The sequence below is a fragment of the Melozone crissalis genome, unplaced genomic scaffold (genome assembly GCF_028551555.1).
Source record: "Melozone crissalis strain CALT ecotype California unplaced genomic scaffold, PUWL_Pcris_2 ptg000026l_1, whole genome shotgun sequence".
NCBI lineage: Eukaryota > Metazoa > Chordata > Aves > Passeriformes > Passerellidae > Melozone > Melozone crissalis.
Genome location: NW_026535804.1, coordinates 793,971 through 811,669, shown reverse-complemented (window position 1 = coordinate 811,669; position 17,699 = coordinate 793,971). Strand labels below are relative to the sequence as shown.

The window sequence follows — 17,699 nt, the reverse complement described above, 5'->3', positions numbered from 1 at the left end:
CTGAGGGATGCCTGGCCCTCCCAGACCCAGAGCAGCTCTGGCTGCAGTTGCAGCTTTCCCAGAGGGCAGAGGAGACCCGGGGCAGAGCTGGCTGCAGGCTGTGGTACCCAAATCTTAGCCTGAATCCTCCCCCAGGAACCAGGAACGGGAAATCTGCCCTCCCTGCTGAGCTGGGGCTCCAGTTTCAGCACCGGCAGGGAGAAAAGCCCGAGCCCTTGGCTGCGGGGAAGTGTCAGCCCTCGGAGAGCCCTGAGCATCCCGAGCCTGGGAACAAAGCCCTGCCCCGCTCCCTGCGGGCAGGCGGGAGAGGAAATCCTCATTTCATTCACCCCGGCGTAAATCCGGGCTCGGCCTGGGAGGCTTCAGCTTTGTGCCCATCCAAAGGAGGAATTCATTCAGCCCTGCCCGGGCTTTCTCTGCCTTGTCCCAGCTGTAAGCGAGGTGATGGATTGGCTGCGTGATTGATTGAGTGATTGATTGATCAGCAGCATCCAGCTCCCTCTCCCTCTGAACGGTTTCTCATGGTGATCCCGGTGAATGGCTGGGAGCACAATGGGGGAGAGGGACTTCCCGTGAGGGAGCTCCTGGTCACTTGGTCACTTCAAAACAGCTCAGAAAGTCTGAAGGAAAAAAACTAAAACGACCTCCAAAACTGCTGAAATACAGATAAACTTCATGCACAACGGCACTGTGCTCTCATCATCCCAGTGCCGGGCTTCCTGCATCCCTGCATCCCTCCAGCCCCACATCCCTGCATCCCTGCATCCCTCCAGCCCCACATCCCTGCACCCCACTCCCTTCACCCCAAACCCCTCCCTTCCTGCATCCCCTTATTCTTTCATCCCCACATCCCTTTACCCCTGCAACCCTTTATCCCCACATCCCACCACAGGCAAGCCTCGAGCTTCCGAGTCGGGACTGACGAATTCCCTTTCCCCATCCTGGGCCATTTCCAGAGGCTCATTCCCCCTGGAATGAGAGCTCTTGTCCCAGCACCAGCTCCTTGTTTCTGCATCTCTCCTGAACAGAAAACTCTTATTTTCCCCCAGGGCTGGGAGCTGCTGTCAGGCAGGGATTGATGGGATGCTCAGATCCCGAGGACAGGTGTTTTCCTAGGAATGTATTTCAGTGCTGGCAGTGGCTCTTGGCAGGGCACCCCTGGATCTGTACCCCACATCCCTGGCGTGTCCTGGGGCTCAGCACTGGGTAAATCCCACGGGAACGGATAGGAAATGTGCAGCTCAACACTGGATAAATCCCGCGGGAAGGGATAGGAAATGTGCAGCTCAACACTGGATAAATCCTGCGGGAGGGGATAAGAAATGTGCAGCCAGCCCTGGGAGGGGGCAGAGTGGTGTGGAAGAGCTGTAATGGTGGGGAGTTTTCCAGTGAGGTGTTTCCCAGTTCAGTGCTGGTTTTCCAGTGCAGTGTTCCCAGTGCAGGCTTTTCCAGTGCAGCGTTTCCAGTGGGTGTCTGGCACAGCTGGACTGTCCCCAGCAGCCATCTCCTGCTCCCGTTGGACCCGGGAATATTGCGATGTGCTGCTGAGGCCACGACTGTTCTGGGCCACCAAAAACCCCTCGGGCCGTTCATCCCCATCCCCAAACCGGCCCAGGCAGCTCCGGGAGCGGGCAGGGAACTCCCCTCGAGCTGCATTGGTGCTGGGGGGTGCCTGCGGTGATACCCGTGCCCAGAGCTGCCAGGGAGGGACCAAAGGCACCCCAGCCGGGACAGGAACGGCCGAGGGGCCTGCGAGGGCATTGCCGGGATGTGAGGGGACAGCCCGGTCACATCCTGGAGCTGCTGGTCCTGCTGGACCACCGGGGCTGGGGCTGCGGAGGTGGGAAGGGGCTGAGGAGGTGGGAAGGGGCTGAGGAGGTGGAAGGTGGAAGGGGCTGCGGAGGTGGGAAGAAGGGGATACGGAGGTGGGACAGGGCCGAGAAGGTGGAAGGGGCTGCGGAGGTAAGAAGGGGATGCGGAGGTGGGAAGGGGCTGAGGAGGTGGGAAGGGGCTGAGGAGGTGGGAAGAAGTGGCTGCGGAGGTGGAAGGGTCTGCGGGCTCCGGGAATCCCTCGCTGCCGCTTTCCAGCCGCTCCAGGCGAGAGGCTTTAATCTAATTACATGCTTTATTTGCGCCAATTTGTTTTTCAATCAATCTTGCTCAGCCAGAAGAAAGGAGGCTGCTGTGGGCTCATTTGCACCTTCTTGTTCCAAGGGAGAGGTTAATGGCCGTTATCCGCTGGGATCGGCGCTCCCGGCTCTGCCTGCCCGGGATCCTCCCGCAGCACGGGCAGCGAGCTCCAGCCTGGCACGGGGCACTGGGCAGCATCCTGGGGACACGCTGGCTGTGAGGAGCCGCTGCAGGCAGGGCTCGGGATGCTCCCGAGGTGCCATCCCGCAGGAAAGGTTTTGTGCGTCCATTGCCAGGGATGGCAGCGGGGTCCCACGGGAAGGCTTGGGTCTGCAAAGCACCGAAAAAAACGAATGAATTCGAGTGGAAATTACTCCTCCCGCTTGCCCTGCCCTGCCCTGCCGGGGAGTGGCACGGCTCAGTGCCGCGGGGGCTGTGCCCGGCACAGCGCAGGGCTGCCCTCGGTGCTCCCACACTCCTGGGCTGTGCCAAGGGCTCCTCAGCCCGCTCTGCACAGCAGAGGATGCTCTGGTGCCCAGCAGGTGCCTCTGCCTTGGCACACTGGTCACAGCCCCCCTCAGCCTGTGGGACAGATCCCTGCCAGCTCCTGGGACTGCTGCTCCCAGCTGGGAGGGGACCAAGGACAGTCCACGGCCACTTGGTTAAACACCACCAGTGCCAGAGGCCTGCTGGGCACCGCGGCTTGGCACAGACCCTCTGGGGGCAGATCCAGGGCCCTGGAATCCCTGCCCTGGAATGGCCCTGAAATCCCTGCCCACAGGCTGAGACTGCTTCATACCTGGGGACCATCCCCAGAGAGGACAGCAGGCACGGCTGGAGCACCCAATCCCAGCTGTTCCCAGGTCCATGGCCTGGAAGGGATGTGGCTCCCTGCTCCAGCCCCTGGCCATGCGGCAGGGACGGCCAAGGCCACCCTGCTGGGGACACCAGCTGTCCTGCAGCTGCTCAGGCATGAAGGGCACTGATTTGTGCATGAGAATTGCAAAGGGCATTGTCAGGACAGCTGGAGCATGGCCAGGTGAGAGGAGAAGAGCCAAGTAGTGATAACAGACCCGGTTTAGTGATAACAGACCCAGTTTACTGATAACAGACCCAGTTTAGTGATAACAGACCCAGTTTAGAGATAACAGGCCCCTGTCCATTCAGTGGCCAGACAAGGGTGCAGCAAAGCACAGGACAAACGATGCCACTGCTGAAATGAATAACCTGGGGAGGATTCTCTGCCTTAGCTTTGCTATTTTATTAAAGCTTCTTTACATTAAAGCAGCCAGCTCCGAGACAAAGACTCCCAGTGGAGTCCTGCACAAATTAAATGACAGCAGTGATCCCTCAGGGTCACTGTGAGCCAGAGGCTGCAGTCCCTGAGCTTGTCCCATGGGGATGAGCCCATCCCTGCTCCCTGGGAGAGCAAGGGGCTCCTGCAGAGCACCCCCTCCTTCCCTAGAGCTCAGCACAGGCCCAGAGCCAGCAGCCTGGGGAAAGCAGGGCTGGAGCTCTCCAAATGACTCCAGCAGTCATCCCTGGGACTGATGGGGGACATGGTAAAGAAATTCTTTGGGATGGAAGCAAGGGGCAGCCTCAGTGCTGTGGGAAGTGAAGCAGGAGCTTGTGGTCATCTGGGGAAATCTCCAGAGCTCTGAGAGCCAAAGGCATCCCTGCCACCACTGCTACAGGGCCATCCTCTCCTGTCCGAGGGCTGGATTGCATTTTATCCCGTGTCCCTTGGGAGTGTGGCTCCCAGCTGCCTTTGGGCTGCTCTGGGTAGCTCACAGAAAGGTTTTCATGCCCAGAGGAACACTCTGAGCATCCAGCTCTGAGCCCACACTCAGCCCCAGAGCAGACACACAACATTGCTGCCCCTGCCCTCCCCGAGGTCAGCCCCTCAGGCACTCCCCTTTTGCTCCAGGAGCTTTTCCTCCAGCCCCTCAGGCACCCCTTTTTTGCCCCATGAGCTTTTCCTCCAGGCCCCAGCCACAGCTGAGGATGCAGCCCTGTGCAGGTTCAGGGCCTCCTCTGGAGAGGTTTAGCTCAGATTTGGCCAGAGCCAGAGGGGAGCTGGAAGCTGCTGTGTCCCCATGGTCACTGCTGCTCACCCCCATGGTGAGGGGCAGCTCATGCACAGAGGATTTCTGACCAGGAACTCTGGGGAGGTAGAGAAAAGGGCAGGAACCCAAAAGCTGTTCAGCACAGCCTTCCCTTGCATTGCAGCAAACCAAGCCAGCCCTGCTGGTCTGCCCTGCCCCACTCTGGGAGTGTCTGGGACCCAAGGCAGACCCCACTCCCGTGTTCTCAGTCCTGCTCTCTCTGGTAAGGGAATAACGGATTTAGGATTTGCTGTTTGGGGCTGCACCTTCCTTTAGTGGCTCAGTCTGGCTGCACATCCCCACCAGTGACAGCAGGAGATGTGGGCACCCAGAGCCCACCTGCAGAGCCTCAGAGAGCACAGGCCTGGCAGGGAGGGCAGGACAATGCCCCTCACCCCAGTGCTGGGCTCAGGCTGTCAGGGCCGGGGCTCCCTCCTAAGCCACAACACCTCCACCTTGGATCACAGCCCACAAAGGCATTTAGGGCCCTACCTGGGGGAAATCAATAGGAATTTAGCTGCATAAATTCGGATTAGGAATCTGAATCCCCTTGGGGATCTAAACCTTATATCTGCATTTCCAGTTAGGTACCCAGGCCAAGAAATGTGGCTTTAATCGCTCTATCATGTCAGAATCAAGGGGCCTTTAATTTCCGTTCCCGACATGTGGCTTTTGCAGCGGCTCAGAGCTGAGCTTGGGGCTGAGAGTGCAGCAAGAGGCGCCTGGTGCATGCAGGGTTTCCCTTCCCTGCAGCAACACTCAGCACCCGCAGCTCTGCTGCCAGCACCTCCCTCCTGCCCAGCCCCGGCAGCATCGGCGCTCCGGGAGAGCAAGATCCACTAACAAATCACGGGATGGGCACTCAGCACCCTGCAGCTCTCAGCCTCATCACAGCAACCCCAGACAACCCCCAAACCAAAGATGTTTAAACAGAAAAAAAAATCAACTTTCTGCAAAAGAAAAAAGAAAAAAAGAAATTAAGGAAAACAAAGAAGGTGTTTAGCTGTGAAAAGTCTCTGCCCAGCCAGAGAATTAGCTCTATCAAGGGGATGGGCTGAGCTGCAAAGTTGCTGAAGGCTGTGCTGACACGTTTTACTGAGCTGCGAGCGACACGAAGCAGCCGCCCGCCACCTGCTCCCTCTGCGAGCCAGAGGCTCCAGCGCCTCTCCCATCCCGGTCCCTCTGCTCTGCTCATGGCTGGGAGCTGCTGCTCCCATCCCTCCTGCTCTGCTCATCCTGGGGAGCTGCTGCTCCCATCCCTCCTGCTCTGCTCATGGCTGGGAGCTGCTGCTCCCATCCCTCCTGCTCTGCTCATCCTGGGGAGCTGCTGCTCCCATCCCTCCTGCTCTGCTCATGGCTGGGAGCTGCTGCTCCCCCAGCTCGGGGCATGCAGGGCTGACCCAAAAACCACCAGGGGCTGGCTGTGTTTGGGCTCGTGGCTCTGGAACTGGGATTTGCACTGGAATATTTGCGCAGCTGAGCAAACCTGGAGGAAAGGCTGGGATGTCACCATGGGTTTGTCCTGCACCAGGGGCGAGTGCTTCACAAGGGTGGCTGGGCTGGACACGGGCTGAGAGGGGCTCAGGGAAGTCCTGGGTCAGCAAGACAGGCAGGACAGCAGCAGGGTGAGCACCAAGCCCTGCTCTGCCCCCTGAGCAGGGGACACTTGTGCAGCACAGTGGGACAGGGAGCTGGGCCCATCCTGCTGCCCCCTCATCACTCCTGCAGGAGAGGAGCTGGACACTGACTCCCCATAGCAGAAGGGTGTCCCTCAGGCAGCTCTGGGAATTCTCAGCCTCCTTGTGGCTGGACTCTGGCATCACCTCCCATGGGCAGGATGTCCCAGGCTGATCCTCTGCAGTCTCATGGAGAGGGACGTGCAGGACAAGGAGCCTCTGGCACAGCCAGGCAGCACAGGCCTTGGGACTCCTGAGGTTTGTCACATAAACATTTGGGGACAAATGGTGCAGGAGTCTCACATCATGTGTCTCCTGTCAGATGAGAAAAACAAATGGGAGGCACAAGTGGCTGGAAAACCTCAGCCATCAGGGCTTGGAGGGGCCTTGGCCAGGCTGTAGCTGGGCACAGATCTCAGCTGGGGCTCTGGCAGGAGGAAGATCACAGGGTTTGGGTTTGGGTTTGGTTTGGATTTGGGTTTGGGCCTGGCTGGGTCATGCTGGAAGAGCAGGAAGCCTGGTTTGCCTGAGGGTGTCTCCTGAGGAGCAGGAGCAGCAGGGAGCCTGGGGGACTCTGCATGGCCACATGAGAGGGGCTAGAGCACACAGGGGTCACAGGCCTTGGTGCTGAGGGGGTTCCTCATGGTCTTAGCACCCAGTGTGAGCTGGTCATGGCATGCCAGCAGCATTGCCACCTTCCCCACAGCTTCCTGGGGCTCTTCAGCAGTGCTGCTGGCACCTATGCCCCAGCAATGGCTGGGGAAGGATGATGCTGGGAGAGATGGAGGCCTCCAGGGCTGTGACAGTGCTGAGGCCTCCAAGGGCTGTGAGTGTGCCAAGGCCTCCTGCTGCAGGCAGCCCTGTCCCTTCTCCCTGGATCAGGCCATTCTATGGGTGCTGAGGAGCCGTGGATGGGCACAGGCAGCACGTCCACGAGCCCACCCCGGGCCTGGCAGCTGGCATGGCCCAGCCCCTCTGCAGCCACACTGGCACGGGCCTGGTGCCATGGGGCTGTGCTCAGCAGTGTATGGAGGGCATTGCCCACCCACTGCAGGGCCATCAGCACCCAGAGCAGCGCTCAGTGTCCCTGCAGGCTCCAGTGCAGGGCTCAGTGTCCCTGCAGGCTCCAGTGCAGGGCTCAGTGCCCCTGCAGGTTCCAGTGCAGGGCTCGGTGTCCTTGCAGGCTCCAGTGCAGGGCTCAGTGCCCCTGCAGGCTCCAGTGCAGGGCTCAGTGCCCCTGCAGGCTCCAGGGCAGGGCTCGGTGTCCCTGCAGGCTCCAGTGCAGGGCTCGGTGTCCCTGCAGGCTCCAGGGCAGGGCTCAGTGTCCCTGGAGGCTCCCAGGGCAGGGCTCAGTGCCCCTGCAGGCTCCAGGGCAGGGCTCGGTGTCCCTGCAGGCTCCAGTGCAGGGCTCGGTGTCCCTGCAGGCTCCAGGGCAGGGCTCGGTGTCCCTGCAGGCTCCAGGGCAGGGCTCAGTGCCCCTGCAGGCTCCAGTGCAGGGCTCAGTGTCCCTGGAGGCTCCCAGGGCAGGGCTCAGTGTCCCTGCAGGCTCCAGTGCAGGGCTCGGTGTCCCTGGAGGCTCCCAGGGCAGGGCTCAGTGTCCCTGCAGGCTCCAGGGCAGGGCTCGGTGTCCCTGCAGGCCCCAGGGCCGTGCCCATGGCCCGTGGCCCATGGCCAGCAGCGGTGGCAGTGCCATGGGGCCGTGCCAGGCTCCCGCCGGCCGCCGGGCCAGGCCAGCGTGTCCCAGCAGTGGGGGCCCATTAGAAATGAAATGTTCCCCCTGGGGTATTTTATTTGCACACTTCAGTAGAGTGGACACCAAAAGGCTTTGCTAATGCTTCATGGGCTGCTAATTTCCTCCGTGACCCGCATTGTGGCGGGCTGACCCCGGCCCGAATCTGCCGGCAATGAATGCCAAAGGCTGACACCGGCCCGGGTTAGGGGTGACAATGGGGCCTCTGTGGGCTCCGGGCAGGCTCCAGTGGGAGCTGCAGAACAGCGGGAATTTGTGTGGCTCTCAAAAGCCCTGGGTGGCACAATAAGGGAGGCCCCCGGGTCTCCCAGGAAGACAGAGGCGGCCGGGGAAGACGGGCCGGGGGAGGCGGAGGAGGCCGGGCTCCTTTGTGAGCAGCTTTCTTTAGAAAGGAAGGGTTTCTCAATGGCCCCATCCCGGCAGATGGATATCACAGGCACGCTGCTTATTCACGGCAGCCCGCGCCTCGGAGCCGCTCCCCTTCCCCCAGCGCTTTCTGCATTTGCAGGCTGATTTGTTTTGTTAATGTTTTCTTGCCCTCCCCCTCTCCCCGCGCAGATTGTGACTCGTACTGCAAAGCCTCCAAGGGGAAGCTGAAGATCAACATGAAGAAGTACTGTAAGAAGGACTATGGTGAGTGTCCCCTGTGCAGGGACGAGCCACGGGGATGCGGGGCAGGAGTGTCCCCACGGGGGTGTCCCCAGGGCCCCCCGGCCACAGCCGTGCTGGCTGTGTGCAGGTTTGGGAGTGCCAGACCTGCCAGGTGTGGAGGGACAGCGATGCCCTGTGTCACTTGGGATGAGCACACCCAAGTCTGGACCCTCATTTGGGGGCTATCCCAGCATCTGCAGGAGACTCACATTTTCCAAGTGTTTTCCAGTGTCTTCTGGTTATGATGACACCAGGTCCCCTCTCACTATGCCGTTATCTGCCGCAGCTTTTGAATATTTTAAAATATTTAAAATATTTTTTGCTGTGGGGATGAGCAGCAAGCAGTTCCCTGTCACCTGCATCCAGTCCCCCATAATTCCCGGGAGACTTCAGAGGGTGGTGCAGCCCTGGGGCAGCTCACACTCGGTTCTGTTGGAGGTTTGGGTGATGGAAGTTTGGGTGACATTCACGCCCAGTTCTGTTGGAATTTTGGGTGGCACTCACACCTGAATCTGTTGGAATTTTGGGTGACACTCACACCCGGATCTATTAGAGGTTTGGGAGCCACTCACACTTAGTTCTGTTGGAATTTTGGCTGACATTCACACCCAGATCTGTTAAAAATTTGGGTGACACTCAGTTCTATTGGAATTTTGGGTGACACTTTCACTCAATACTATTTGAATTTTGGGTGACACTCACACCCGATTCTGTTGGAATTTTGGGTGACACTCACACCTGGTCCTGTTGGAATTTTGGGTGACACTCACACCTGGTTCTGTTGGAATTTTGGGTGACACTCTCACTCAGTTCTATCGGAATTCTGGGTGACACTCACACACGGATCTGTTGGGGGTTTGGGTGACACTCACACCTGGATCTGTTGAAATTTTGGGTGACACTCACTCAGTTCTATTGGAATTTTGGGTGACACACCCGGTTCTGTGTAGGGCTGCCCTGTGGGCTGCAGCAGACCCTAGGAAGGTGTGGGTGGCCCAAGAGGTGTCTCAGGCAGGAGATCCCAGTGAATAGGGACGAGGTGCCCCTGGAGCAGGGATTAGGGGAGCTGGAATGAGCTTCTCCCTTCTCTTTTCTCACTCAGCATCGCTCCTGCAGCTTCACAGTGAGCCAGAGCCGTGCGCTGGGGCTGGTTCAGGTGTGGAGACACTGTCCCAGTGCTGGCACTGGGGTGCTCCCACCTGACCCTCCTGGCCATGGAAGGGTCCCCCACAGCCCCACCAGCCCCATAGCCACGGCAATTTGTTTTTTGAGAACAAACCGTGCTGGAGAGGCAGCGGGGTGAGCGATGCCGGGGCAGCCCAGGCTTTCAGCAGGGCCAGGGAGGGAAGAAAGGGTTGAAAAGGTGCAGGGAGGGATAATAAAGACTTTGGGACTGACACCCCAGCAGGAAGCCAATTAGGAGGCTCTTTTCCTCACCGTTCTGCTGGCATCGCCGGGCTGAATGTCCTAAAAGGCCCTAATTAGCTTGAACAGAGTTCCTTCTCCCGCGGGCTCAATCGGAGCTATCATCCGCCCGCTCCTCAATGGGGCTTTTTAGCTCCCCGCTTCATTCAGCCTTTCAAAGGGGATATTTTCCCTTATTTATTTTTCCTATCTGTTTGTTTTTGTCGGGTTTGTGGTTTTTCTCCTTTTTATTTTAATTTGGGCTTTTTCCCCGCGAGATGGGTTTGGGTGCAAATATTTGGAGTTCAACAGGACGGGGGGAGGGCGGGCGGGAGATTCGGGGAGGGGGAGGCAGGAGCAGAGGCAGAAAAGCTTTTTCTGGGATTTTTGGGCTGCGTGGGGAAGCGCAGGGTCGCTCAGCTCCCAGAAAAGCGGGGAGAGAGGAGGGGTTTGCTGGGGTGGGGGCACCTAAATCCCGGGGAAGCAGAAGGGATTCTAGCTGAACCCACCGAGGATGGAGATTCCCAGAAGGAGGGGGGGTTATCTGATGAGAGCAGGTGATGCTGATCCAGGTGAGATGTGGACATCCTGTACTCCCTCAGTGCCACGTTTTCTTATTTTCTGCCCGATTTTGGGGATGTTCCCTCTCTCTGTGGGTGTGACTGTGGTAAAGGAAACCTGGAGCTTTTAAATCTCCATTTAGCCCCCGGTGCTGAGCTGCCTGTGCTGCAGCAGGGCTGGTCCTGCACGGGTGATGCTGGACTGGTTCTGTACCAGCACTGTGGTCCCATCCTGGCCCTGCATCCCCATCCCAGTGCTGGGCAGGGAATGGGGCTGAGGAACAGAATCCTCATCCGAAAGGTGAGATCATTTGCTCACTTTGCCCTTTCTTGGAAAAAAAAAAGTAAAAAAATCCTTCCTTCACCGGAGCCTTCTCTTAGTCACCCCCTTTGTCGAGAGGAGCTTGGCAGGGGCTTCTGGAAAAAAGCAAAATGTGTTTTCAAAAGGCAGCTTGAAAAGAGGGAGGGAGGGGGAGAAAAACCCGAATCCCAAAAAAAACCCAGGGCAGGGGGAAGCACCAGCCCCGCGCTCAGAGCCCCTTGCACTGCTGGGAAGGTGGAGAAATCCCATTCCTGGGGCTGAGCAGTCCCTGCTGGAGCCACATGCTGAGGGAGTGAAGGTCCCCCAGCAGCAGGACACACCCAGGGATTAGGGATCATAAATCTCCAATATTAAACCAGTAGGAAATTGGCAACCTGAGTGAGGCAAAGCCGCCGCCAGATAAATTAAAAACTGGAAAAAGGGGGGAAAAAATCCCCATTTTAACACTTTGCTCCAGTGAGGAGCCAGCCCTTTACATTCCCAAACCCAGATGGTGTCGGGGTCACCTTTTGCTGCTGGTTGGAATAGAATCCACATGGACTCCGCTGCACTTGTGCAGTGAGAGGGGAGCCAAGCCTTTGGAGACCCTGCCCTGGACTGGGACATCTGGGCCTGCCAGGGCTGTCCCCAGCATGCCCTCCCACCTGGCCATGTTCAATAACACCCCCCAGGTGCTGTGTCCCACTGCCCTCCTTGGGACCTTCCGGGGCCAGCCCAGCCGTGGTGCCCAAGCTCCCACAGACAGGTCTGTGCAGGGGATGTGTGGGATGTTCCAGGATTCCACCACAGGATGCACAGGTTTGGCCCTGCAGTCCAGCCCTGAGTCAGCCTCAGCAGGGGAAGCCTTGAACTCAGGAGATTTTTCACAAACAAACCCCAAATGTAAATTTAAAAAGTAATTAAATAATTCAGTTTTCTCCAGCCTTGCTGTTTTCATGGCAGCCTAAGGAGTTTGAGGCCCTGACTCATGATGATCTCTGAATGCTGCAAGGCACTGCTGTGCTTTCAGCCTCCAGCAGCTGCCCTCAAACGCTGTTTTGAGGCTTTGGGCTGCGTTTTGTTTTTATTAACATCAAACCATCCACCCCTGGGCTTTCATCTCCTGCTTCCAGCCTTTGGGGCTTTCTTGTGGCTGGAGGCTCCCAGCCAGGCCTTGGGGAGCTGGGAGCATCCCTGACCTCTGGGGATGCAGGAGGAGGGGACGAGGGACCCTCCCTCCCCTTCCCCAGCCTGGGGACCACTCTGTCCCCTTCTTCTGGCAAAGTACAAAATGTGGCGAGGGCTGGAAGGCCCCATCCAGGTGGGATTTGTGCTTCAGGAGTGTCAGTGTCAAGCGAGATGGGGCTCCTGAGGCAGCCCCTGCCCTCACCAGGACCCAGCTGTGCCCCTGCTGTCCCCCTGCTGTCCCCCTGCTCCCCAGGCCCCTCTGCTGCCTGGGAGCTCCCTGGAGAGCAGAGCAGGCTGCAGGGAAATGAGCCTGGAGAAAAATCTCTGCATCTCTGGGAGTGCCTGGGATGCAGGAGCCTCAGATTCCCCCCAGGGCTCAGCTGCCCAGAGTTTGGAAAGGTCATAGAGAAGCAGGCACAAGGCACAGGTGGGATCAGGAGCTGGACTGGATTCCCTCTTTGCTGAAACCAGCCTGGAGCAGAGCCCATCCTCACTGAAACCAGTGTGACCAGTCTGAACCAGAGCCCATCACTGAAACCAGTGTCACTAGCCCCAGCTGGAGCTGCGGAAGCTGCAGCTCCTCTGATTTTGTTCTCCTGCTCCCAGGGGACCACAGCAAGGGGAGCACCATCCCCAGAAGGAACAATCACCCCCTATCACCTTCCATCTGCTGCCCCAGGGGTTTTGCCAGGGATGTTTCTCCAGGGATGCTTTTCCAGGGATGCAGAGACGGGGACAGGCCTGAGCAGGGGTTCAATGGAACATCAGCCAGGGGAGAGCAGTTAGTTCAGCACAAAGCCCAGCTCTGTCCCAGGAGAGGGCAGCTGAAGGGCAGCCCCAAGCCCCAAAGCCAGCTTTGAACTGGGAGGCACAGATGAGCCAGAGCTCCAAATCAGGATGGGACTGAAACCTCCTTCATGGGAAGGGAGCCTTTAAACCCAGCTTAGGTGCTTCATCCTGGCCCATTTCTGCCTCTCTGCATGTCCAGTGTCCCCTGGGAGATGCTGGTCCCAGCTCAGCACTGAAACAGCCAGGCAAACACCCCTGGAGCTCAGGAGGAACTGAGCGTCCTGGACGTGAGGCTGTGGGCAGAAATCCGGCTGCGCCTGCCCCAGCCAAGCCTTCCTCAAAGATTTCACTCCTTCCACTTCATTAATAAAAAGGGAAAAAATAAGAGACAGGGGCCTTGACATAAAAAAAAAAAATACAGACTGTATGTTTTAGAGCAGAGTTTCCTGTAACCACCTCTCTCCAGTTCCTTTTCATTCATTTTCTCCATTTTGTCAGTGTGGACCCAGGCGGGTCAAAGGTTTAAGATTTTTTGGAAAGATTTGTTTCCAAAAAATAAAAATTGGCTACTCTTCACATTTTGTTACCTTCACACCAGACAGGGAAATACATGGTCAGAGCTTAGGGTTGTTTTTTTTCCTTTTTTTCCCTTTTTCCTTTTTTTTTTTTAATGAAAGCATCTGGCCTCCATGACACGCTCTGAAAAAAATACCCCATATATTTTGCAACGTGTTAAAAAGCTGTGCTGGGCTGCAGAGCTCTGCTTCCTCCCAGAGCCCAGAATCACCTGGTTTCAGAGACAGGGGGATGCTCCTCCATCCAGGGGGAAAACTGGACTGTTACAAGGCAAGGGGCATAGTTTCTCTGAGGTTTCTGGGAGCTCCTTCTTCCTCTGTTAATTTATACAAACAGGATTGGTCCCACTGGGGCAGCTGAGACAGGCAGGTGAGTAGGCAGGGGTTTACAGCTCCCAGGGCATGGAGGGAGCTGTGGGGAAAAGGGAAAAGCACAGTGATTTGGCTAAAAAAGCTCTTTGTGGTGGTGCTGTGCCAGCCTGTGCAGGGCCTGGCCCCTGCCTGCTCTCCCAGCCAGACCACCCTCACCTGGGGCTTCCCTGGGTCCCTCCTGCTGGGGAACCTCACCCGCAGCTGGCAAACCAACCCAGGAGGGCTGGGCAGGCCCTGCCTGGGGAAGGCATTTCCTGGGAGCTGATTTTTAGCCCTGCCCCAGGAAAGAGCAAGGGCTGAGGTTTCCTCAGTCCATGGCTGCAGAGGAGGTTACACAGCATCGGTCATGGGCTTGGAAAACATCATCATCATCATCACCATCATGATCATCACCAGCACCTTGTGCAGGGATCAGGGCTGTTCTCCCACCTCCCTCTGGCTGTGGGAGCTGGAGGTCTCCCAGTGCTCTGCCAGGACACCAGAGGTGGAGTCCAGAGCTGCCATCCATGCTTGCAGAGATGTTTCAGTGACTCTGCCAGGCACAGAGCTGGAGAGCATCTCCCAAGCCTGTGGTGCCCTTGGAAGCTCTGCTGGACCCTCAGATGCAGCAGTGGCTGCTCCTGTTCTTGGGGTGTGGCCTGGGGACAGTATTTTGGGGTCTCCACATTCCCTGGCTGCTGCAAAATCCCTCCTCCTCACACAGCCCATTAGGTAAGGCTTGAAGCTCATTGTCTGCTCACCAGCCCAAGCAGTAACACCTTTTCCTCTCTTGCCTGTGTGTTGTTTTTCTCCAGCTGTCCAGATCCACGTGCTGAAGGCAGAGAAGAATGCGGACTGGTGGAAGTTCACGGTGAACATCATCTCCGTCTACAAGCAGGGCAGCAACCGCATCCGGCGCGGCGACCAGATCCTGTGGATCCACTCCAAGGACATCGCCTGCAAGTGCCCCAAAATCAAGCCCATGAAGAAGTATTTGCTGCTGGGCAACAACGAGGACTCTCCCGACCAGAGCGGCATCATTGCGGACAAAACCAGCCTGGTGATCCAGTGGCGGGACACGTGGGCCCGGCGGCTCCGGAAGTTCCAGCAGCGGGAGAAGAAGGGGAAGTGTAAGAAAGCCTAAAGGAGGAGGAGGAGAGGGAGAGACTGACTGTGCATGCTGCTTTGTGTAGAGCTCGGGCGGGCAGGGACCGGCTGCCAGGGCGGGCTGGGGGGACGGGGGGCAGCGACCACGGCTGGGGGTGCTGGGCTTGCACCTCATATTCCAGGGGGGACAGAACCCAACAGGACCAAACAGAATCCAACAGGAGTCAACAGAACCCAACAGGACCCAACAGAACCCAACAGGACCAAACAGAATCCAACAGGACTCAACAGAACCCAACAGGGCCCAACAGGACCCAACAGAACTCAACAGAGCTCAACAAAACCCATCAACACCCAAGAGAAACCCAACAAGACCCAACAAGACCCAACAAGACCCAACAAAACCCAACAGACCCCCAAAGGACCCAACAGGACTCAACAGGACCCAACAGAACTCAACAGAGCTCAACAAAACCCATCAACACCCAACAGAACCCAACAGGGTCCAACAGAACCCAAGAAAACTCAACTGCACACACAGACAGAGCCCACAAGTGGGGTGCAGGCATGCAGCACCTGGGGGCCCCCAGCTCCCTTCTGCCCCATTGCTGAAGAACTCAGAGACACCAAACTGCCTTCCAGCTGCCAACATCTGCTGCCTCCAAAGCACGGCACGGGCACATCCACCCTGTAAGAAACTAATCAACAGCACTGCTGGAAATTAACTCCCCATCCCCAAAACACGTACTTGCAACTTAGGCTGACTGAGAGAGCTATTGTAGAGGAAACTAAACTGAGACTTTTGCTGAGGACAGACCCTAGGATCAGCCCACAGGGTCCTGGGGGGCTGAGGAATCCCACAGCCCTGGCCACCACCTGGGGTGCCTGGGGCTGTGATGGTGCTCTGGGTCCACTGTAGGCACAGCCAAGAGGGGACACTGCTGGTGGGTGAGTTCCTGCTGTGCATAACTCTGGGAATGGCTCCGTGCTCAGCCCCCGGCCCTGAGGATGCTGCCCCAACACACTGAAGGAGTGAGAGCCCACAGGGTGCCCTGTCCTTCTCCAGCCACCCACTTACAAGGAGTCAATAACCAAGATCCCCAAGGAAACACCCAGACCTGACAAAAAATGAGTTGGCATCCAGTTCCCACAAAGTGCCGTGAAGATCCTGCCAGTCTCAGTCCCTCAATCTCCACTGTGGCCGCCCCTGAACCTCCTCCATGGGCTCGGTCCCCTCTGCTGCTGTCAGCACACCAGGAACCCTCAGCTGGCAGAATATCCCTGCAGGGGACACCAGGGTCCTGGCTGGTCACTGGTTTCACTCCCAAACCCAGAGCAGCTCTGCCCTCGCTCCCTCTGGAGCTGCAGTCCCTGACATCCCTGTGAAGGTCTTGGAGACAAAGAGGGGAGCAGAGAGTGCCAGGGACTGTCCCCATGGGCATGGGGCCAGTGCAGAGCCCACCCAGGGAAGGGGTGTCAGCCAGGAGCCAGGTGTGACCCACCTGGAGCTCTCCTCCCTCTGCTGGGGGGGTAACCAGCCAATTTAAAATTCCCAATTTCCAGTCATTAATGCACTGAGCCCAGTGGAGACTGCCTCATCTCAGACTGGAGCATCCTCCCCTGGGGCACCCTGTGGGCAGGACTGGATTGGGAGCTGTGAGCCCCATGCGAGGCTGCTATCCCCATGCCAGGCTGCTGCCCCATGCCAGGCTGCTCCCCTGGCACAGCAGCCCCTGGGCAATGGGGATTTTCAATTCCACCTCCTCCAGGCAGAGCAGGAATGGCTGGGCAGGAAGGCAGGGAGGGCAGGACGGTACCTGGAGGAGAAGTAAACATTAGTCGCTATGAAAAGCAAAACCTCCCTGCTATTTTTCCTTTTAGGAAACTTGGAAACATCTATTTTATGACATTTTCCAGTGGTTTTGCCTTGTTTTATAGCAATTGACAATATTTATATAATGACATAAACCACCATAAAGCAGGGCAGCCATGTAAATAGGTGCAAAGAGGAGGCTCCTGGGGCTGCTGGAAACACCACCCGGAGGGACCCAGCTCTGCTGAGCTTCCCCTGACACCACAAGGCCCCAAAATTAATCTGGGTATTAGGAGAAAAATCCCACCCTGGACATCAAGCAGCTCCCCCCACCAAGTCTGTGTTTTCTCCCCTTTTCCACGCTGGACCTGGTTTTCCTTATCTCAGACCTCAAGGAGAGCTGAGGGTTTTGCAGCCAAGGAAAGTGAAGCCACCAGGTTCTGAGGGATAAAATCTGACCTCAAGTGTCCAAATGGAGGCTTAAAGCCCCAAAACAGGGCTTGGATGCTCTCCTGCAGTCACCATCAGCTGCTGCCAGGGTGGGACAGCACATCCTCAGGCAGCTGGGATGTCCCCAAACCTCAAACGGTGCCTAAAGGTAACAGAATCCAACCCAAAGCCAGTTCTCCATGTGGAGAGCAGGAAGGAAAGGCCAGGGGACCTGGGGACTCAGGAACTGCCCATAGCACACCTGGACACCCAGGGCTCACTCCCAGTTTCCACCCTTGTCAAGCACAGCACCCTCCCAGCACAGCCTGGACACCCCAACCCCCCAGGGACACCCTCCAGCCCCTTCCCTGCTCCCACTGCTCCTGGAAGGCCCCCAGCGCCTGACCCCACAGCCCTGTCACAGCCTGGGGGCTCAGAGGGAAATGAGCTGGCACAGCAGCCTGGACGCTGGCACAGGAGGGAAGCCCCCAGGCTTGTCCCCAGGCCTGTCTCTCCATCCCTGCTGGAGTTTTGTGCTTTCCATCAGCCCAGGCAAACCAACACCTCACTCCATCCACGGTCCCAGTGCCCTTCATGTGCTCCCAGTAATCCTGACCTGCTGGAACTGGTGCAACTGGAGCAGCCTCAGCTGGGAGGGCACAGCAGCCCCATTTTGGGGTCCAGAGGAGCAGCTCCTCCTGCAGCCCCCCTGCATCAGGACATCTCCATGAGGACATCTCCATGAGGACACCCCCAGGAGGACCCCTCTGCTGCTCCCCCAGAGGGACAGGATGCCCCCTCAGCACCTGCCTGGCCAGGGGCAGCTCTGGGGCACCAATCCCCTTCTGACCAGCACGGACCCAGCCAGGG

The 17,699-nt window shown here is 57.8% G+C and overlaps 1 protein-coding gene across 1 annotated transcript in view; it reads left to right on the top strand.

Annotated features, from left to right (window-relative positions):
• The window catches only part of NTN1 (netrin 1), a 75,509-nt gene extending 60,819 nt beyond the window's left edge, over positions 1-14,690 (top strand). The window contains exons 5-6 of the mRNA XM_054278834.1: positions 8,220-8,294; positions 14,296-14,690. Of these exons, the coding sequence (XP_054134809.1) occupies positions 8,220-8,294; positions 14,296-14,624 (404 nt within the window). The 3' untranslated portion in view covers positions 14,625-14,690. The remainder of the gene's footprint in view (positions 1-8,219; positions 8,295-14,295) is intronic.
• The last annotated feature ends 3,009 nt before the right edge of the window (positions 14,691-17,699 follow it).